General features: G+C 42.8%; 3 protein-coding genes across 44 annotated transcripts in view; 1 reads left to right on the top strand and 2 right to left on the bottom strand.

Moving 5' to 3' along the window:
- The window catches only part of znf740a (zinc finger protein 740a), a 22,377-nt gene extending 16,422 nt beyond the window's left edge, over nt 1–5,955 (bottom strand). For 17 of the 35 annotated variants that reach the window (XM_053869157.1, XM_053869144.1, XM_053869156.1 and 14 more), the window contains exons 1-2: nt 5,720–5,953; nt 229–5,644 (exon numbers count right to left, since the gene is read on the bottom strand). The gene's annotated coding sequence lies outside the window, so the exon portion shown is untranslated. Of the gene's footprint in view, nt 1–228; nt 5,645–5,719 lie in introns of all 35 variants that reach the window. The other 18 variants (XM_053869140.1, XM_053869149.1, XM_053869148.1 and 15 more) reach the window with 3 other exon arrangements.
- Nucleotides 1,511–21,635, top strand: LOC128761156 (LIM domain and actin-binding protein 1-like). Of its 6 annotated transcripts, XM_053869135.1 has the most exons (10): nt 1,511–1,597; nt 5,794–5,936; nt 7,036–7,081; nt 12,749–13,162; nt 16,169–16,223; nt 16,292–16,383; nt 16,753–16,831; nt 18,548–18,579; nt 18,653–18,786; nt 20,143–21,633. In XM_053869135.1, the coding sequence occupies exons 2-10, from the start codon at nt 5,815–5,817 to the stop codon at nt 21,104–21,106; spliced, it is 1,938 nt and encodes a 645-aa protein (XP_053725110.1). In that variant the 5' UTR covers nt 1,511–1,597; nt 5,794–5,814; the 3' UTR covers nt 21,107–21,633. The 6 variants fall into 6 exon arrangements, with proteins under 6 accessions (XP_053725110.1, XP_053725109.1, XP_053725113.1 ...); XM_053869134.1 differs by lacking the exon at nt 1,511–1,597 and having other exon boundaries at nt 5,775–5,936; nt 20,143–21,634; XM_053869138.1 differs by lacking the exons at nt 1,511–1,597; nt 5,794–5,936 and adding an exon at nt 6,085–6,207 and having other exon boundaries at nt 20,143–21,634.
- spryd3 (SPRY domain containing 3) overlaps nt 21,487–22,823 on the bottom strand; it is a 14,002-nt gene continuing 12,665 nt past the window's right edge. For 2 of the 3 annotated variants that reach the window (XM_053869181.1, XM_053869180.1), the window contains exon 11: nt 21,487–22,735. In XM_053869181.1, coding sequence (XP_053725156.1) covers nt 22,601–22,735 — 135 coding nt within the window. In that variant the 3' untranslated portion in view covers nt 21,487–22,600. Of the gene's footprint in view, nt 22,765–22,823 lie in introns of all 3 variants that reach the window. The other variant, XM_053869182.1, reaches the window with a different exon arrangement.

Here is a 22,823-nt window from a genome sequence, read left to right as displayed (position 1 = left end):
TGTGTTATACTTTATATCAGAGCAGGCGTTTAGAAACACCGAGATAAAGACGTTCGTGATGGCCGTCGAGTGCCTCCCCCTCCTGACAATCGAGCTAACATTGCTAATGTATTAGCTTCCACAATTTACGAGCCTTTTTTCCGAGTTTTTCACTGCTACATACAGCTTTTGCATACGCCGGCCTTTCGTTGCATCGCATTGAATTCGTGAATAAGTACATGTATTTACCGTGTTCCTTCAGTGGTCCAACGTTTGGTAAACCATGCAGTTTACAAACACAGGAAACGCCACAGGATATTCTACACTCCCCCACACAGCAGCCGTACAGCCTCCTCAAGCGGAGAGACAACGCTCATCTTCTGCCACTTGCTCCTGGTTCCACTGAGCGTTGGCCGGCGAACAACATGCCCCAAAGCATATCAGGCGTCTACGAAAACATATTTATGGGGAGAAGATGGCCAAGGTGCCGATGTAGATCACTCGACGTGCGAAGGAACGACGATGAAAAAGGAGTGGGCGCTCAGCATTAGCTCTGGCGGTTGCTATGGGGGCTGCATCTGTATCTGATTGGCTGAATTACTGGGATTGCTATTGTTGTTGTTACACAACAATACAGTAATAGTTGATTGTATTGGTATTAATTATCGCCAATATTTATAAGATGAACACCAAAAAATGAAGTACTCGTTTGCGATCTAGTACTCAAAATAATAATTAAGAATGAACTGTGTCGCTATTGTCCAAAGAATATTTTATGGGACAATTATTGCAGTGGATCCAGCATACTTATTCATTCAGTTACACTGTTAAGGATGGATCATCCAGTTCTGTCTTATTATTGTCACCTACAAGAAAACAAATAATGTACTGTATGCTTATCATTACATTGCGGATTTATTTTTTTAAGTTAACAGGGTAATTTATCTGCAAAAATTGGACAGTTGGAGATGTTTATTTTATGCACAGAATTGTTAAAATGTCCTTGTCCATATTTGTCTAATCTATATATTTGTTAAAATATTATATATTTGTGTCTTATTATTGTGTCTTATTGTGTATTAATTTATGTTGTGATATTTAGAAAATCATTGAACCCTGAATCGTAAATAATACTTTTTTTCTAGCTTGTTTAACAGTTGAAAAAAAGCTGAATATTTGTAATATGTAACAAGTGATCAATAATCATACTCAATAGTGGTGGTTTATGTGCTATTTTAGTTATGGGAGCGATAATAATATATTTTCCAACAATAGTTATTGGTGTGTTTCGTTGCCAATCCCAATCCAGTTCTAAAAACTTCCAATTTTCTTTAAATCATATCAAATTGACCAAAAACACTCGGAGCTGAACTCTTCTCTGCAGAATAAGCGACAGAGAACACACAAAGCACTAAGGAGCGTCGGAGGATGGCACAGTATCACTTAGGGTTAGTGTGTAACTGCTGACGAGGGACCATGTGATCACGCTCAGCCAATAACCTGCGGGCTCTCGGCAAGCCCCGCCTCCTTCAAGGGACACCGGGCGGCGACTGACTGGCGGCAAGTGTCAGGTGTCTTCTGGTTTACCTGAGAAGAGGTCCCACGGAAGTACGCGCAGGTAAGACACGACTCGGAAAACGCTAATTAGGCGTCTAAAGTCATCTCTGGAACTCACTGCCAAAGTCAAAAGTGACTTATTTAGAAGTAGAGCGCAGGGAATGCTGCTTTTAACCATGTTACAGTGGTTTATACGGTCGGGATGTGCGCATGCTCAGATATTCTAACTCCGTGTGTATAACATACAAAACTATCCCAGAAATAGTTCCTCGGGCACGTTATGTCAGCTAAAGTTTTGAGACATTCGTCAACTGAAGTCATGGCTCGTTCGCCTGGTTTCACTTTTTAGGTGCTCCGTCGTCGATTTGAGTAGTGTTGATATAAAGTTGAGGAAAAATATCTGTGAGAATTTCATGTTTGTGACCTCTTCTCACGGTAGACTTTGTCAGCCATCCGGGAACTGTCAGTGGGGGTTAAAGGTTACTAGGCTGTCTGTCTTTATGATTAAAAAGTGACAGGTTTTATTTGATCTTATCGGTTGAAGCAACTTCCACGTGAAATATATAATATAATCCAACACTATTATTAGTATATTGATGTTTACGTTGTCTTCGGGATTGAACCGGATAATATAGGAAACATAAAATGACTTGTCGAAAGGCGTGGGGTTGATGAGCCTGAAAGAGTTGAATGAAACTGATAATGTGAGATAAGATTACATGATCTTATATTACTCTCCCAGTGAAATGTTTTCTGTCACTGCGTTTCCGTCTCACACTCCAGGTCTTTTAAGAAAATGTGGCCAAAATATTAAGCATGGAATGCATATTGAATATACACCTTGTTTAAAAAAAGCTAAGCATTTATTTGTCATGTTGTTATTATGTCAAGAATATTGTCGAGGAACCATGCTTTAAATCCCGGTGAAACAAGTGGTTATTCTTATCCAGATCTGAGTCATGATTACTGTCTTGAGTGTTTTTGTGGTCCAACCTGATGCACTTTCAGTTGTTTACACATTACAGCAGATCAATAGTCAGTGTAAACCAGTTCACCTGAAGGTATCTAAATCTACATCACAATGAAGTTTCAACAGTGTCGCGCGTGAAGATAACGAAAGGGCATTGTGTTTCTCAGCAATATCAACACTCTGAAGATGAAGATACTGAGAATAAAAATAAATGTATTGAATTCTGTACTCATTTGAGGTGAGAGCTGTATCTGAACTGTGCTGTGTTTTAAGTAAAATGTTCTTTTGCTACAGTTCAAAGTCCACGATCGGTCATCTGCAAAATCACTTTGCATCTAATAGATTATATAAGAGTACACTCTCCTGTGAAAATGTCCTTAGTGCAAGTTAATACCACACATGGTTTTTAATACTGTATGTCAATGATGCCTGAAATAATCTAGCTGCTTCACAAGCCCGAATAAGATAAGGACCAGGAGAAGTAGTATTTATTTAGGCTCGATGTTTCTCTGTTTTGATAAGAATTCTGACACTTTCTGCATTGGATCTTGACATATGCGTACTGTTAATTTTTTTGGCTGTGGTTTCTTACTTTAGGAGATCAACATACTTCTTTTAAATCTCTTGTAAAAACACATTTTACAGGCGTTTTTGTGATGTCATAGTGAATTTATAGATGGGAATATTACTTTCTCAGCTGTACTGGCACGCAACATTTTATTCTCATTTGTTTCTCTGAGTATTTCCCTGGTTTTGATCTATTTTTTGTGCTTTTTTTTACTGAATGTCACATCCTTCATGTTGATTTTAATTCTGAGTCTATTTAACGCACCTTGTGTCTTTCTGCCAGAAAGGTGCTAAGATTTGTTACCTATTTTTTTCTTAGCATGTCATAGTTTCTAGCAGCGACTGTATAAGCCAAATTATTTTGGGCTTTATTTTGGACTCACCTGAAAACTGTACTCCACCCACTATTCAGCATTTCGGCTCCTCCACTTTGTGACCTCACTGTGATGCTTGGAGGTGCATCATGTGACACATCACAGAACAAGTCAGAGAACATGAGTTTTGATGACACATAATCAGCTGCAGATTCATCAAAAATGTCACGCTGAAGCAATGAAATATTAATTTCTCAATGTTAAATTTGCCAGTGTGTATCCAGAAACAAAGAAAAGGTAGTATTAAACATGCCACAAATGCAGTAGCAAATACATATCTATTAAGTTTTGATATATACAACTATCAAAAAATTATGTTTTGTTTTTCATGAATAGTTAAAAAAGTCATGGTGGTTTGGCTTTAGGTCAACGCAACACGTGTAGGTTCTTTAGTAGCTTTTACTAAACAAGCCATGCCAGCAGTGTGATCTCACTGCTGCTTGTTGGGACATTTTGTAACCAAAACTCACATCTTGCTTTATAATCTATATCTAAGTCAGGCAATTTACTCGGATGTGATATAGTTTGCAGCAAATTATTATGTTTAGTAGTCTTGTACTACTTTACAAATCTGTCCAGATTAGACAATAAGAGAGTAAATGTGGTCCATAATCCAGAGATTTTAAACAAGTCGAGCTTTAGAAGTGCTTCAAGGCTTAAGACAATTAAAGGAATCATGCTAATGCCGCAGTCAAGCAGAAGCTCACCATGGCGTCCTGTAATACCGGCTGATAATTCATGAACATTCTATGTCATCATCGTTATTTTATCAAATAAAAACACTACAGTACATTTCCTGGCTGATGAGCTTCTGATAAGTAAAATGTTTGAATACAGTGGACAGATAGGTATTTTTGTCTTTGGCAGTTTGTCTCATTATCTGTTGTTGTTTAACGCGACTTAGTGTTTCTGTGGTGTAGTAATATCACAGTTCAAGCTCGGACCTGTTGGAATACAGGCTTTGGTTTGTAAATTACAGTTTCTGTTCTTGTGTATGTTTTCATGCACAAGTGCACAGGTATGTGCAGCCCAAGGTCACTCATCTTTTCCTGGGAATGTTGGGAACTCTTTGCCAGCAGCTTATTTGAAGGTGAACAGCTACATATTTATGAATGTAGTCTCACTGCGACTCTTCATGTTGATGAATTTCTACAAACCTGGACAGGAAATGATGCTCTGAGCCATTTCACCTGTTTATGGGTCGTGTTTCTGTTACACATTAACAAATATCGGCTGATATCAGATTTGCTCATAATCACACAGCTCAAAGTAAACTTCAAAAACTGCTTGATGGGAATAACAACTCTAATTTCCTCAGAAACAATGAGTATCTGAAACAAAAACTGAAGTGATCTTGATGTGTAAGGAAATGTCGATATAATCAAATGTCACAACACTTGATTCTGTGACATTGTCTTAATATTTGAAGTCAGCTATATTGATTTAGATACTTAGATATGCTGCTACATTTGTGACGTGTTTAGTACTAATAACGTTTTCTTTTTGGACACTGGAATTATGCTGTTGATTAAGGGAGCTGTTCATTTACTGCTGGATTTTTGGTCTAACTAAACTGAGTTCATAAGAATAAACCTGTTTTCATGCACTTAATATTGTACTGCATTATCAGAGTTGCTGAACCAACAATATGGCAATGTATCACAATGTATCGAGTCACCACTCCTGTATTGGGATACGTATCATTTCGCAGGACACCTGCCAATACACAGCCCTGTTGATGTTGGATTTCTAAATGTAAGAGCTCTTGAAACAATCTACTATGTACAGATCAGAGAGAGATTCAGTGAGAAGGAGTGAGGATGCTGTGATGACGGGCTTGAGTGTTGCAACTGGGTCATGTAGGGTCATGACAGGGTTACACGTCATGTTTCACAACTATCACAAGTGTTAATCTTGGAGGAAGGCTGCAATCACTTAGTCAACATTTCAGATGAAGTCATAAAGCCTCACGCGGAGAGCCACGCCCTGAAGTTTTCTCCTCTTTTGTTCATCATTTTCAACCAATGTTTTGTTGCGCAATTACATATGGCTCTACATAAAACCCCTATGGTCCGGTGACGGGACAAAATCAGACTTGCTTTTGGTTTCAACATGATTTTACTATCTAAATTTTGTAATCTGAAATGCCATAAAGTCCTGATTCAATTGAAAGTTCGTTGTTCTTTGTTCTCTTCTTCTGACTGAAAGAGAAAGCCATAGTGCCATATAATTCAAGTATTCAGGTGACATTTGAGAGAAACATAGAGGAAACTTGCCTGAATCTTCTCAGTCTGTCTTCTGTTTTTGACTAATGATATTGAAGCCTTTTCTGTGCTTGTGCACCAGGAATCCACGACACTGACTGAGATGGAAAGCGGCCCTTTCAACCGACGCGCCTGGGCGACACAGTCTTTACGCGTCACTGCCAAAGAGCTGTCACTGGTGGGCGGCAAAGGAAGAAGCAATGCCATTGCTGAGCGCTTCTCCAAGTGAGTCGAACTATGTGGGGCTCTGTGAGATTGTGGAGGATGAATAGAACAAATCCAGAACAGTAGCTGCCTTTAATGCTGTGGACATTTCAGAAAAGGAATTATTATAAAGGTTTGCAACCTAGTTGCTTTGTTGGTGAACTGTTTTATTTCTATCTTTCTGTCGTAACCTTCTGAGTATTTGATGTGAAATGCGCAGACTAAACTCTTGTTTTATTACTGCTCAAGTGAACAATCATCTCACTAACTGGGCAATAGAGTAGGACGTAAGGTAAGGAGTTTGAATCCCAGTGAGGTAACCAGAATTGGTGCTTCGGCCGATCTTGCTGATCTGATCTTCATATTGAAAAGGTCTGCTAGGTGACATGTAGCGTCAGGAATGACTGTCAGTATGAGCGTATTGGTGCGTCACCTTCAGTGCTACTGTATCATTTACAGGTCATGATACGCCTTCTGTAATGGACAGGAATGATGGGCATCAGGCTTTTAGCCAGGAGGGCATCTTGGAGACACCTTTTACCTCAAAACATGAAAAAATGGACGCCCCGTTTTTCTCAGCAGGGCGACCTAAATTCCAGATTATTAGTGCCTGTATCATGACCTACTCATACTGTAGTGTCATCACACTGGTTTCCATGAAAAGGGTGTTTCCGCCTGGTAATTTAGCATCAGAGGTTGTCACTGCAAGTCAGCCTCCTCCACCTGAGTCTGTCCTGCGTGTGGTCCCTGGCACTTCCATGTATAACATACAGTCTGACCTGTCAAATACAAGTCAGTTGATTACTTGAAAAAATCCTTGGATCTGAATGTACTCATGTATTTCATTTAAATGAATTACAATTTTCCAAGTTGCTTTGCTCACAGATAGACAATTAGAATAGAAGTCTGCTCGCTTAATAACATATATCATGAAAAATGCAAGTTCAGTTGGTTTCAAATGATTTCAACTTTCAAACTTGTTTGAGTTCATGAAAGACTCAAGGAATTATTATAATCTGGTCATTTGTGAAGGGAAGGAGTTTGCAATCTCAGCAGATGAATGTCTGCAATGACACTTGGCCCTAGGTCCAGCTTTAACTCTGCTTTCATGTTTTCCCAGATACCAGAAAGCTGCTGAGGAGTCCAGTGCAGAAAGGAAGAAAGGAGTAAGTTCTGTTCCTTCAAGGAGCAATGGAGTTCTCAACAGCAGTGTAGGACAACGTTATTGTTTAACTGAACATTCTGCTGCTTAAATTGGTTTCTGCCTTTCATGCTTCAACACACACAAACATGCAGCCCATGTTAAGAACATACTGTCTGGCTAAAATGCTTTGCCCTGCCATCCCATTGGCCACTTGTTGCTGTAATCCTGCTTGAATGTAATCCCCCTGCAATTGTCTGCGTAGTTCCCGCAGAAGGCAATCTCCTTTGTCACAGATAAGACTGATAAAGTCACCGAAAAGAGATTAAGTGTATAATTGATCTGCTCATTTCATGAAGGCACTGAAGGTAATGTTTGAACGAGTGTTTACTCCATCATGTGTTATTTGCGTGAGGCAGCAGGGCGGAAAGCTTGTTCTGTCGTTGTTTAATGTTCTGGGTGCCGACGACAGACGGTGGAGTCTTTGTTGTGATGCCAGCTGAGGTGTAACACGGGTGCGGGTGAGTGTGCTGTAGAATTCTGAGTGAGGCGGTAGTCTCACATCCACAGGGACGGTGTTGACTGTGTGTATGGGTGTGGGTGCGCAGAAGTGATGGCAGAAGTTTTAGTGCGGGACTTCAGACAAGACCGCCATGGACCAATTTAAAGTTAGGAAACTCAAGGTTCTGATAGTCTTGGAGCATGATTCGCTCTTTGTCATATCACTTTGTTTCAGCATTAGTTAGGACATCTCTGTAGCACAATCTGGGAAAAGCCTTGTCGGGACGCAAAGATGATGAGCTTACTGTAGGGATGCTCCAATCAGGATTTTTGCTGCTGATCACTGATACCGATCATATGGATTGACTGTGATTTTGTAATCAGAATGCTGTGTGTGTACATGATATGAAAAAATAAAATTTTTATATATTTTAAAATTTATATATTTTTATATACCTCTTAAAAGAGGAAAAAAACAGAGAAACCTTGCAGAATGCATTAACCTTTAATTCGATGTGAGACGTCACAGTTTGACAAATTTCTAGATACTTTGCTATGTCCATGAATATGCAGTAATAACACTGAGCACTGGAAGAGCACTGCATTTATGAAAGTTTCCACAGGTGACTGACGAACGCTGCACCCAATAAACAACACCTGAGAAAGGATGGTCATCTAGCTTGGTGAAATTAATAATATTTTTTTGGGCAATTTGCTTAGCGTTCTGAATGTCACGCTCGAACCGGCAGGTGTTGCTAAGCATCAGCCTGTTGCTGAGGAAGCCCTTATACACGCTTCCCTGCACAGCATTTTCCTGTGCATGTGCTGCAGGATGTGAACTTTACATGACAAATTGAAAGAACCTCCACAGCAGACATGCTGCTGCCGATTTAGCAGCGAGAAGGGAGGAGCGAACGCATCGCAACCTGCTGGGCTTCATCAGAGCCGGCTGTCACACGTGATTGATTGTGATCGGCAATGACAGGTAGTGATTGGCGTCCACCGATCATGCTGAAATTGGCCCATAATCATCGGTGGCCGATCGACCGGAAAACCCCGAGCTTACTGTATACATAGAAGCAACCAGTAATTCTTCCGATGTCCTTACTGTAGTATCTGGACAGCAAACTGTGGTTACTGTTACAGCCCCAAAATGGTTGGAATTTTTTTGGAAGTGGAGGATTTGATTGAGTATCGATAAAAGGAAATTTAGACTTTTATGGAAACAGATTTTTAGGATAAAGGATGACTAGACAGGATACCACATCACACTGGTCTGAAAAATGGTGGCAGATGATAAAGTGAAATGTTTTCCTAAAATGAGAAAATGGGACTATGTCTAAACAAACAAAGCAATATGAGGCCTAGGCTCCATTTGCAGTCTGATGCAGTCAATATTTGTTCTGCAAAATGGCACTCGCAGTTGGATGGGAAGAGAATTTGTGCGCTGGACCTACCAAGACCCAAAGATTTCCTCAAACACATGAGACAATATGTGATTCGTTTCCAAAGACAAGTGTGGAGTGAGTTCATTGAACCTTGGAGTCGGTCGCATAGTAAAATGTTTTAAACAAATCATTGATTTCACGTTTACTGAATTAGTGGCAATACAACACTAGTTTTTAATCATGAGAAGTAAAGACAGAAGTCTGTCTTTTCATCTGTCCGGCCGGAATGTGTGACTTTAGTTCCGCAAGCTGCAGACCTCAGTCATTATGGAGTTTCTTTCTCGATTTTCAGTGAAAAACATGCAGAAAACCGCCATGTTCATGTTCGCCGCCATGGTGCGCTCTGTATTATCCGCTAGTTCCGATGTTTCCACCTTGTTTTTATATGTTTGATCGCATAAGATTGCAATTTTTAAAAAAGAATTTTTTTTCTGAAGGCATGGAAGCTGTCATTTAAGCCATGGCGGCTCGCCACCATCCTTAACATGTAGCGGAAACCCTGCTGAGTGACACGTAACTTCTAATACTAAATCCAGTGACACACAGCTGAATCATCCCAAATACAACTGGCTTTGCTGTCTATAATGTATATGAAGGCTTCCATTCCATTCCATTTTTTTTACATCATAGCATTAATTACCATTAAACATGAAATTGAACATTAAGCCACGCAGAGCCAAGTCACAATTTAATAAAAAAATCCAGCAATTTAATTTTCTTCTGTGTATTCCTGTTGCAAGGCAACAGGCTTGTGTATATTTCACAATATTTTCGATTGAAATCCATTTCTGAGCAGACTGCCAACAGATCACTGAGAAAATGGTTAAGCAACCGCCATTTTTCCGTCCTGTGCTGTCATTTTTACTGAAGGGGTTAAAGTGTGGACTATTTAACATTTGAGTGAGGAAGTTGGTCAAGAGAGAAAAATGCCTTATCTGTTGCGTGTGGTTTTTCAGCACAGAGGTTATTGTGGTGCCCGGGGTTTGACGCTGTCTGCGATGCAAAGTTAAAAAAATATTCTTTCTTGCGAGCTAATCTCATAAACCTTTTTTTTAGGTGTGTCAGCAACAGAAGTTTGTTGAGGAAGTATCAGGAGCATTGTTTTCACTGAGACAAGCAGGTCACCCGTTAATGCGCAGTAAACAAAGAGTTAATTCCTCCTACGTGTATCATTTCCTCCTCTGCTTTATGGGTATTCTGGCTGTGTCCTGGTGTTAAAGGGGCTGGACTTAAGAGCAGATTCAGGCCGAACATCTGGGAGAACTTTCTTTCCCTCAGTGACTGTCAAGACGCAGACGAGCTAAGGAGGACACACCAGTGGACTCTGGCTTCTTTGGTGACGTAGAATTCATTTCTCATCTGGTCATTTCCTCTTATTTCCAGGGGTGACGTTCTTTTTTTTATGGCTGGATCAGCGGACAATGAAGTCTGTGTCCAATTCTTTCTGGTCACAAAGGCTGTAATTGTGCTTTTTTATCCATGCTGGGATCAAATTGTTGAGTCATTTCTGGGGTTTTTTGTATGTGAACTGTGTGCCAGAAACGTTAATCTAGTCGAGGCAAAATTTGAAATCTCGGATGAGTCCTTTATTGTGCTTTGATTGTTTCATTCAGAATTCGTCTCTCCTTAAATAGCTGAAGCAGTGACTTTTTCCACTGAAGTTGGAGTGACTTACTCACACATGTAGATCCCCTTTCAATTTGTCATTTCTCTTTTTGCCGAATAAAGGAAGTGTTTGCAGGATACACAGCAGCAATGAGCTGCCTCCTGTTGCCCTATTCTGACTGGTCAAGAGACACGTCCTCTGGGTCTTCAGAAGTGGTAAAGTTGTTGGAATGTTGCTCAAATATCTGCCTGCAAGCTCAGCCATGCCAGCAACCGGAGTCACAACCAGTTCCGAGCAGCTGCTAAGATCATCTCAACTTAGCTGGGACTCATTCATTTCCTACGCTGTGCACTGTCTTTGCAAATGATTCTCAGAAGTAACAAGAAGAAGAAGACTGTCTTGCGCCTCCGGCTAGTTAGAACTCAGCAGTGAGACTTCTCACAGCCTCTAGCAGACAGCAACAAATCACTCCAGTGTTATCTTCTCTGCACTCACTCCTTGTCCACCTTAGAATATACTTTCAGATTTCATTGAAAACTTTTAAAGCCAGTCTAGGCCTGACCTCAGACCACATTGTAGAACTGCTGATCCCCTGCAAGCCAACCAGGCTCCTCAGATCCTCAGATGGATCTCTACTCGTAGTCACCAAGTCTAGCCTTCAATCTCTTATTATTATTATTGTTGTTGCTGTTATTATGAAATGAAAACAATCTGGAATCTGAGATTGCAGCCAGTGTTGAGGAAAAAAATGCATTGCAAGTTACGATCATTTATGGTTTGGAACAACGTGACATGAAATAAGGACCTTGCAAATTCCCTTATAAAAAGTGCAAAAAGGCAACTAGTAATTCAAGTGCAAAGAACACAAATAAGAGTGTATATAAATAATAATGACCATAAAATAAGTCCATCTTTTTTATGGCGATGTTCAGTGAGTAGTGTCCGGGGCTGACAGCGTGAAGTGAGCGCTCGTTGTTTTGGCAACATTTGTGGGCGAATTCGATTCATTATTTTGAATGATAAAAACACATGCTGAACTGGTGTCTTGCAGAAGGTTCTTCCGTATTTGAGCCTGAGTGTTGCTTTACTTGTTTTGTCTGTGGAAACAGCCAGAGTGCCTTGGGCATCTCATAAGTAACTCGAACATCATCAAGGTCCCAAGCCATTCAGAGCTGCTTGGTTGAGCAACAGTGTGATCTGTGACTCACAGGATGCCAGTGAAGAGATTTAAGAAGCGATGTGGTGTGGTTCCTGCTGTGAGGCAAGACTCAGTTCTGAAGTCTTCTGATCTGCTTTAATTCACTCCTGTGAAAAATGTGCTGTCAACGATCTCAGCTGCTTCAGATGAAGATCTTGTTTGGGCTGAGGATATGATCAGCTTCTAGAAATATCCTCAGCTGGTAGTAAGCAGACTTTTCAGATCTTGGGTGGCTGGTGAGGTTGAAATCAGTGATAAAGCACAGTCCAGAATGATTAGTCGCTCAGTGACATGTAGTCACTATGGCTGACTCAGCAATCTGTCAGGAAGACTAGTCACTAGCCTCTAGGGAAAACATATGAGCTGCTGGTCAGGTTATAGACAGATGTGGGTTAGCTGATTCAGGTGCAACCACTCATTCTGGTGAGTAGTCTAGAACAGACACGGTCAGATGTGGTGAGAAGATATGAAAGAAAGTCCATTTTAGATCTTCTCAGTTTATATTATTGACCATGGAGGTTCACATCACATCCATCCACCTTCCTCCTATTCCTGAAAAAACTGTCTTGTCACATGTGGAAAACACATTACTCTAGTGTGTGTGTTTTTGTCAATGTAGGTGGTAACCGGTCTATTCTTTCACCTGTTGTCTCAAACCCAGTGGCCCAGTTCCAACCTGAAATAATCATGTGATCCAACTAATATGCTACATATTAAGTTCAAGTTCCAGTGAAGTGTTATAGTACAGTTCCACCTGTTGATCTCCACCGAATACATTTGTGACGTATCAGTTCAACTGTTCTGAAGTTTTGTTTTCCCCTCTTATACATTACAATATACATATAGTCAGGTCAGTGACTTCCATGTGACTGTGGACTGGTCTGTGCAGTGTGTGATTCAAATGAACAGTTTGTCTTGACACGTCTTTCTTTCCTACAGTCATACGAGGGATCTGCAGCCTCCATGAGGTCCAGCAACTTGAATGCGTTGAAGAAGCGCTGGGAGCAGGCAGGCAACCTCGAGCAAGGCAAGCCCTCTCCTGCTTATGCTGGTTCTCGAGGCTCTTCAGCCCTGGCCAGACAGGCGTCCAATGGTGACCAGCCCCCACCAATGAAGAGTCCAGGACTGCCCACTGTCAAGGAGGTTCCTCCTCAGGCCAACGGTGTCCAGCGGCACTCTGCAGACAGGCTGGACCGAAGAGGGATGGACAGAGATGAGCTGACTCACAACACCAGACCTGAAAAGCCTGAGGAGCAAGCTCCGACAAGTCCACGCGGATCCTATGAAAAACCCAAAGTTCCTCTGAACAACCTGAAGATGAGGTTTGAGAAGACAGAGGAAACAGCTGGCAAGGTGAAGACATTTTTATATTTCAAAACCACAGTCCGGGTCTTTTAGCTCACTGAATAAAGATCCACATGAACAGGCTTGCCATAGTCGACAGTCCAGACAGATCCTAATCTTACATTTTCCCTCTTCCCACCAAGACACACGGAGAGCACATTAGTCCAGATCAGATGTTATGTACAAAGAGTTGGACTCAGGTTCACACAACAGTCATGCATTCTAATGAATGAGGTCTGTGCTTGGAGTTAGATTAAATCATTTGTGAGACAGCTGGGAAACAGGAGGAGCTTCTGTTGTTTTCCTATGTGTGCGCTCATCTTTCAATGTTACAAGGTATTCTGAAAGTTCTGCTTCACCTGGGTCCCAGGGGTCAGTTTAAGTGACTGAAACAATTGTATCTCTGCCAAATTTAACTACAGTCAGAGCTTCAACAGCTGCAGTGCATGATGGGACAGAGAGTGTTATCAGTAGCCAGAGTTCTTACACTGAAAATATTCAACTTTAGTGTCACTCTTTCAAAGCTCTGTAGCTTCAAAATGGTGAGAGATACAAAGTTCACTCATCTAATTTGTAACTTGTGACGTCACCAAGTGGCGGTCATATTGAATTACATAACTTTTACAGACGCTTACATGATCCACTCGTGATATTCTTCCTCATCTCTCAAGCAATGACCTGCACTGTCTTCACCGCTATTCTCAATATCTTCCTCCACAGAATCCCAAATTTCCGTTCTGTTTTTCCAAATAAGAGCTCCCCTGAACACGGTTCTGGTCTACATATCTACGTTAGTTTATTCGTCTTCTGAATCTGAGTCAGTTAAATTTGCCCTCTTGCTCCCTTTTATCAATCACAGCTTCCCTCGCCTCCTCGACTAGAGGCCAGTTTTCAAACTGAATTTACCAAAAACTTCGATAGGAACATGTCCACAAATGTTGCTCAGATTGAAGTTACAACTACATCGGGCTCCATATTTGCAGCTTGGCTTGTTTAAATGCCACAATGTTGTTTGTCCCAACTTCATTGCTTAAGCACTAAATGACCAAAGGGTATTGTGTCCCAGAAGTCACTATCATGCCATATGCAAGTAGTTCTATGCAAAGGTTTCAACCCTGAAAATATTTCACTTTTATTCCAGATGTAAGTTTTTATTTCTATTTTCTCTATTCACCATGTGCAGTCACTTCCTCCAAGTGGTGTTTTAGTGATGTATTTATTCCTTCCAGCAACTGGCGTCTCAGAAACACTCTCTGAGGAAGACTGTTCTCATTTAAACAATGACTTAAATGTACCAAAGGTTTTTCTGCTCATGGAGGTTCACTCATTAAAGATCAAGCAGCATCTGCGAGTCTGACCTCGCCCATTTTGACTGCGAGATGTAGAGGATGGTGGGAAGTCTAGCACGCATGAGGAGGAATTTCTTCATGACTCAGTGTGGCTGATGACATCACAGGACATGCAAAAACCTCTGTCAAATCACAACGAGTCCTTTGTGTCAAACTCATGGTCGTGTGCTGTGAAATATGTACTTCCAGCGCCTTCCGCTGATACTGCAGCCTTATTCACAGTGCTGTTTCTTTGATTGTGTTCCAGGCATTATAGCATGGGTCGCCGCGGAGGATACAGGAATTATTATTGTCCTTTTACTAAACATTTATTATTACATGAAAATAACATCCCTGATGTTACATGATGAGAAGATAAGAAGATGAAATACAGGAAATATTTTGAAGAACTAAAATATTCAGCAGTGTAGAAATTAAATGAAAATATAAGCAACATTTACTGAAATATTTTGAAATAATGTGCATGCTGTCATGATCATAAAGGAAATGTCCGTCCCATACAGGAATGTTAATAGATTCAAGGTGATAAATTGAAGTGAGAATAAACGTTTTAGTTTGAGCTTTGTTCACAAAATAACCAGATATGCTGTTACGCTAAACTAAGGTGAAATTTTGCTGAAATATTTCTCTAAAAGTGGGATTTTTCTTCTCACTTTGCTCAGGGACACGGCGCTAGCGCTTCATCTGTGATGTCATTTTCTGTAGGAATCCATCCTGGCCCTTTGAGTCCTCCGCCTCCTCCTCCTCCTCACAACAACAAGCCTCTCTCTTCTCACCTTCTGCCACTCAGGAATGTTCGCACATTCCTCACTTCCATTCTTCAGACCACCTTTATCTCTTCTCCCCTCTTTGTCGCCCGCCCCGGCAAGCTGCAACGTTTTATGAAGGAAAAACTGTCTCGCTGCGGCAACATGGCGAGACAGAAAACCACAAGTGGACATTTACCTCTAGTACATGTAGTACTCAGAACTGCTCACCCCAAACGTTGCTGACACTTGGACAGACACACTTAAGTTTTGGCAACTGCTGCGCTGGAGAGTGTGAGACTTGAGTTCGTGTGAGGGGAGAGAGGCGTGTCGTGAGTTGCCCCCACAGATTCTGGTGAAAATTGATGCGCATTGATAAATGACTGGATCACTTCCTGTTGAAACTCCGTCCCGAGTCAAACAACAACAGAGAGAGAAAGAGATGAATGGAAATGTAAGCAAATGAGGTAGCTCAGTGTTCGCTCTGTTTAAAGGTTCAGAAGTGTCTAATGTGGTTGGCCAGACCGGTCTATGGCCAGGAGTGATCCTCCCTGATAGCCAATGAATTATCACAGTAGCATTGTCCCTGCGACGTCAAGCGTGATAAGAGTTTCCTGATCTATCAGAGCAGAAGTGAGATACTAACAGCCAGGACATAAGGACGACTCAGATGGTAGTAAAACAAACTGATTCATGTTCTCAGTCATCTGGGTTTCATTGTGTAGAAGTAATGTCCCTGGCAAACTCTTGGGTCACTTGAGGTCATCGGCTTCAGTCTGTGTTGCACGGGAGTGTTGAGTTCAGAGTGAGGATTGTGCATGTGTGAATGGCAGGAAAGCAGTAAAGCTGAGGCCCACAGTGATGAAGTACTGAGCTCACAATGATAAATGGTGGACTAATCATCGGCGTCCTCTCCCCAGGCTGGCAGGACCATACTGCGCAGCACTTCCTCCGACGACATGGAGCCACAACATGGTGAGAAACAGACACACCCTCACACACACACACACGTCATGCGACCCAGCCAACCATGTTCCCCTCAGGTCTGTCTGACAGGGCTCTGGAGAAGCTGTCGCTGAAGGAGAAGATGGCAAAGTACCAGGCTGCTGCCTCCAAACAAGCACCTCCCCGAGCTGTGAGTTTGGCTCGAGACACTCGTGACTGACTGTGTTCGGAGTGGCTGCTCATGTTTCCTGTATGACATCAAGAAATATAATAATGATGAGATGAGACCACACGAGAAGTTTTGGGATGATCCCCCCGTGACTTCCCTTGTTTTAGGTTAATATAATAAGCTTGGACTAACTCTTGACAGCCTGCACTTCAGCTGTGTCTAAGCCAAAAGGTACTGAGCAGTTCTGGGCTGAGACGATTCCATTTGACTTGTGTCTCATGTGGTGGCCAGTGAGATCATCCGCAGTCCTCATCTATAGTCTTCTACACTCATTTCTACGGCACAGTGCCATCACGTGACCCTTCTTTTGTCTCCACGTCTTCCCTGCAGGGCGTGGCTCCAGACGTGGCACCGACCAAAGCATCAGCTCCTGCCAGCCAGAACCACACACCTGCACCCGACGCTGTCAGTGAGTAACAGCCACTTGTCACTAAGCCAAGTTTCAGGCAGACTTGAGAGGCTTGAGAGACTTTTTCCTTCCAGCTATTATTTCAGGTAGGGTTGTCACAATACCAGAACTTGAGTTGTTCATACCAATACCTGTGATTTTTTCACAACAGTTCAACACCACAAAACAAAAAGACTTCAAATTCACTACTTATTAGAATAAGTGTGGAGTCATTCTGTGCCTTCATCGTGTGGAGATGCCAGTTCCCAACACAGGTGTAACTTGAGATAGCCCTTCATATTTGGCTGTACGGCTCCATTTGAACATGTTTTCTTTTCCTTTCAAAAATGTCATTTTGGCTGTGTTATTGTATGACTCTTCTGGTCACAGACGTCCTCAGACTGATTCTGCAAAGGAAACAAAAAAAAAGTGTAATACAAATGACGAGCACAAAGACCATCATATATATACAGCAGAACGTTTGTTCCTGCTAAGCCTAACTTAGCAGGTGATAATAGACTGAAACCAGCTCACCTTGAAGCCATGGTTGCCATCTTTTGGTGGAAAGAAAAAGGCTCTGCATCCATCCACCTATGAGTGTAAAGTTTCTCTACACACACATCCTACAACCTGGTTTATGGATAAGCCAAAGTGCAGTGTTTTCACCGCACCTCCGTTGTTTTTCTAAGACGGTCGGCCTTCTTCTTTGGTGCGAATGTTTCAGTGGACACGCACACAGCGTGTGCTGTGAAGCGGCAAAGATGGCAGAATTACTTTCTGTACTCAAGAGTTTGTTGTATTTCATTGTATTTTCTTCATGTTTGTTACGAATTAGCACAAAGGATCGGTTCTTGTGGCAACCCTACTTTCAGGATTGCTGCAGGAACGATTGTGTTTTCCAACATATATCAGTTTCAGCACAATGGCTTCAGTGCTTAAGATAAATGGATTATTGAAAACCTAACCTGAAAGAGGAATTATCTAGGATCTAGACATTTCCTTAAATGAAAACATTTGGAACTCCACTTTAAAATTGGTGAAGAAAACATTGTTTTGTGCACGGCACAGTTTAGTTCAGTTTAAAGTTGTACATGGAGCCCAGGAGGGCGATTCTGCTCAGGTGTGAGGACGCTGCCCCGTCTACATAATCGGATGTTCTGTAACTAAATCCCAGAAAACCTTCCATGAAATATGGAACTGTTTAAGACCCCGAGGAACCGGTGCAGATATTAACTTTCATGGTGGATAGACCGGCAGTGACATTGCAGGGGTTGTTTTGGGGTTGATATTAGTTTTTTATAGTTTTATAGTTTTTGTAATTGTATTTTTATCTATTTTGTTGTTATTATTATTATTATTCTATTTTATTTATTGTAAGTTGTAAAGGGGAAAAAAAGGAAAAAAGCATGACATAATACATACATTTTTGTATTCGATGACTATTAATACACAATAAAAATATTTGGAATAAAATATATTTTTTAAAAAGGAATTATCAACTTGTCAACTTGATTTGAAGCTCTCATTTTACCATTATCCTGTGTGAACCCACCGAGGTCCAAAATCCATTTTTGTATTTGTAGTATTTTGTGTTGGATTTTCTTGCATAAACTGAGATTGCGAGACCCTTGAAATCCTCTTTTTCATTCATTGATCTGCTCAGTTGATGTGTCCACACTGCAGCATGGCCAGTCCTAGTTCTAGCTGGATGAAAAAGTGTTTTTCTGTTTGTTACAGACGACGGCAATGAGCGGCCCAAGGCTTCAAGGGTGAGTTCACCGGGGCAGAGTGCGGTCTCACACACACGTGCTGCGGAACTGACGGCGTCTCTGTCGTCCACAGACCTTCTCTCCGCTGGTGAAGGAGTCGTGCGTGGCCTGCCAGAAGACGGTGTATCCCCTGGAGAGACTGGTGGCGCACAAGCAGGTCTACCACAAGAGCTGCTTCCGCTGTGTTCACTGCAGCGCCAAGTTGAGGTGCGTCTTGGAAACACACTGGCGATGACTAAATCTTGTGGATCAGCTGTCTCGTCTGAAAACACATATTTACTCTCGCTGCCATTTAAATGAGGCGTCTGTCAACAGGCTGTGTTGTGACGGTAAATGTCATCCCACCTTGTGCTCAGCGTTCTTAAACCAATAATGAAGAATGTGAATAGCAGGTGAAGCTCCCATGACTGCAGGGAACACGCCAGCTCCGTGTCACTCTGGAGGGAAGGAGTGGCGTGAGCGCTGGAGACGAGTTACCTAGTCCTTTGTTTGCAAATAATATCGAAATATTCAGTTGAGATTAGGGATGCTCTGATCGATCGGTGCCGATCACAACAACTGATCACGTGTGACAGCCGGCGCTCTGATGAAGCCCCGCCGGTTGTGATGCGTTCACTCCTCCCTTCTCGCTGCTCACTCGGCAGCAGCATGTCTGCTGTGGAGTTTCTTTCAATCCGTCGTGTTAAGTTTGCATCCTGCAGCACATGCACAGGAAAATGCTGTGTAGGGAAGCGCCTTCAAATTAAACACACCATTTAAAGCTCCAGCACTTGACAGAACACAGAGTGTTTTCTGGGCTCATGAAAGTGAGATCGCTGGTTCCTCAGCAGTAGGCTGTTAGCACAGCTGACGCTTGGCAACAGCCGGTCTGAGCGTGACATTCAGAATGATAAGAAATAATTATTCATTTCACCGAGCGAGATGACCAGTCTTTCTAAGGGAGACAGAAAGGACTGGAGCTGTCGCCGTTTTGGAGTCAGGTGCAGCGTTCATTAGCCACCTGAATCTGAAACCTTTAAAAACGTCCAGAGTGGAAACTTTCATAAATACAGTGCTCTCTGTCTCGGAGTCTTGCTACAGTCTGTCAATATTTCATGGGCATCGCAAAGTCTCTAGAGATTCACCAAACTGCGACGTCTCACATCAAGTTAAATGTTTTTCACTTGTCCTTTTGACAGAATAGTTGCTGCATTCTGCAAGGTTTTTTTTTCTATTTTTTGCCGTCTTGAAGAGGAATATTAAAATGATTTAAAGTTCATGTTTTCACATCATGTACACAGAAGGTCTCATCATTTTGATCTCAAATTCGTTGTCAATCCATGTGATTGGTATCGAAGATGGGCAGCAAAAACCCCGATCGAAGGATCGATCCCTAGTTGAGATTTAAACGTGGTGACAGCGGAGATGCTTCGGATCAGCCTCAGTCTATATTTCTAATGAGATTTCACTCATGATTTCAGGAATAACTCTTGCAACTCGGTGCATTTCCAGAATGTCTCGCGGTTCTGAGGTCCAGACAAGGATGGGCACGCAGCCCTGACTGTTTTTGTTCTGTGCTTCCAGCCTGGGGAACTACGCCTCCCTGCACGGCAGCGTCTACTGCAAACCTCACTTCAGTCAGCTGTTCAAAGCCAAAGGAAACTATGATGAAGGTTTTGGCCATCGGCCCCACAAGGAGCTGTGGGAGCCCCGAGCTGACGGAGAGGACGGCGAGGAAGAGGTGAAAACCGGATCAGAGCGTGTGAAACCGGCAGCGCTGACACGGCCAGCTGATCTCTGTGCCGATGCCACCTCTGAGGAAGACTCCAGCCCGGTGAAGGTCACAGATATCACCGCCAAACTGGAGACCCGGGTGCAGAGGCACGTGGGTGAGAAGCTGCCAGCTTCAGAGAAACCAGCTGAGACACGGAGACTCAGGGTGGCCTGGCCTCCTCCCTCCAGCGACGAAGGCAGAGCCGCGACAGGAGAGCTGAGTCCGCTGACCGAGGGTGTCCCGGCGGTCCGGGCCTGGAAGGCCAAGTGGCCCCCCGAGGATGAAGTGCCACAGTCCTCATTCCAGAGCTCAGAGAGAGCGGAACTGAAAAGCCTGAGGAGGAGCTCCTCCCTGAAGGAGCGCAGTCGACCTTTCACCTTGACAGCCAAGCCCAGCCCTGCTCCCAGCCTGGAGCCCCGTCGCCCTCGCAAGCCCCTGCTGGAGTGGAGAGCATCCCTGGAGGAGAGGAACTCCTCTGAAGAACCAACAGAGGAGAAGAAACCCGACCAGCAAACGAAACGCAAAGAGCAGAGGAGCGACGCCATCGTCAAGAACGTCTCTGCGTACAAGAAGGCGGTGGAAGAGGGGTCTCTTCGAAGCCCCTCCCCGGATATCTACAGCTCACCATCTCCTCCTCTGCAGCCGGAGCAGAAGCGCACCTCCCAAGACGTGGGCTTCTGGGAGGAGGACAAGGAGGAGAGCGACACCGAGGGGGTGAGTGCAGAGGACCTCATCAAGAGGAACCGCTACTACGAGGACGATTCCGACTCCTAAACCTCCTCGGTCTCCATACGCTTCCTTTTACTGTCTTAAAGGAGATGCCACTTTTTAGGTTTATACGTGCTGTTTGTCGCAATAGCTGCCTTGATTCCCCACTCTGTTTTACATGTGCCGTTCATCTCTACAGTGGAGGGAGGGGTTCACTTCAGTCTCTGTATGTACTGGCCTTTAGATTATCCTTCAACACTGGACGCGTATATGATGATTTAAACGCAATAAAACGCTAATTTTTGTTTGGGAATTGGCTCCAGTCACAGTATTCCCTGGCTGCTACGGCTTCATGGTGTAGCTCCTTTCCAGGGTGTCCCCTCCCACCGCCAGCACAGCCGGTGAAAGAAATCGACCTGTAAAATAATGGCGTCCACAGAGGAATGTTAAAATATAAATCACCTTTATTAGTGTAAACCTTACATCTCATGATACGTTTTACAACCCAGATCCAGGGTTTCTCTTAAGTACATGGTTGCACATATGCCATTAAAGATCCTGAAACACAAATGTGAAACAAATCTGGTGGCCTTTTTTTTTTTGGCAAATCTGGAGTGAAAATGACGAGAGAACAGAACAGCTGATGTGAATGTGTTTTAGCAGCAGTGATTCTCACATCAGGAGTCTTTGGACAGCCTCAGAGGTTTGGATAAATGCTCCTCCAGGATCAGGGTCTGCCGACCGACAGGTGGCGCTGTGTTTCCAGGTGACCCTCCTCAGCTCCAGCACCGACCTTCTGCCAGGTGCTCAGTCCATGACAAACCCAGTGAGGCACTTTGGTCATGACCAGTTCAACTTACATTCTTTACATAACCGAATATCAATAAAGCAATATAATATTCCAAAGTGACATTCGAAAGCAGGCAAAGGTTGCGCCTGCCTGTCATTTGAGGTTGCATGACGCAGAATTGCACCAGAGATTTTGAGGGCAGCATGAGTCGACGGTGACTGAAATGATTTGGGGAAAGTGATCAAAGTAAAAAAATAAAAGCCTAAAAGTAATCATCTTGTACATTTAAATATACCTGAGAGCAGCAGCGTTTCATATGGCTTCAGCTCTGAATTCATTCCAATACAGTTTTCCACTTCCCTTTTTAAAACCGTTAACTCCATTTGATCAAAGCTAAAAACTTCAGATTGACCTCACTTAAAAAAAAAAAAAAAAAGCATCTTTAAGGGGCCTGTTTTTTCTCTTGCTCAGCTGCAGGAAGCGACACTCTCCACTAGGTGTCAGTAAAGAACAAACAACAATGTGTTGTTGATAAGCTGCACGCTCCAACTATTTTGGATCAGTTCACCACCTAAGCGATGAATGATTGTCAAATTTTTTTTTTTTTAAATCTTGAATTTGTTCAAAACAACCAAACATTCTTGAGCGCTTTGGCACTGGAATATAGAGTTTGGATCAGACAGAGGCCTCTTTAACATTCCTATGTTGACAATGTTTCAAGTATCCAAGGCTTGTGAGCGTGGAGGCAACACGTGTTTCGCTCCTCATCTTCAGCCACTCAGAGGATGCAGGTCCACTCTGACCTTCTCTCCGGAGCTCATCATTCCAATGGTGGGGAAGAAGCCGCCGAGCGGCACGGCAACTTCCCGTCGACCGACCACCTTTCCGTTCCTGGTGAAGAACACCTGTCCAACCACAAGGGCGGCGAGTGGCCCTGCTGTTGAGTAAATCCGTGCACTGCTACACAGACGTTGTGTCAGAGGAGCTGCAGAC

This window comes from Synchiropus splendidus, chromosome 6 (genome assembly GCF_027744825.2).
Source record: "Synchiropus splendidus isolate RoL2022-P1 chromosome 6, RoL_Sspl_1.0, whole genome shotgun sequence".
Classification (NCBI taxonomy): domain Eukaryota; kingdom Metazoa; phylum Chordata; class Actinopteri; order Syngnathiformes; family Callionymidae; genus Synchiropus; species Synchiropus splendidus.
Note: the sequence above shows the minus strand (reverse complement) of the source record. Positions and strands in the feature narration are given on the sequence as shown.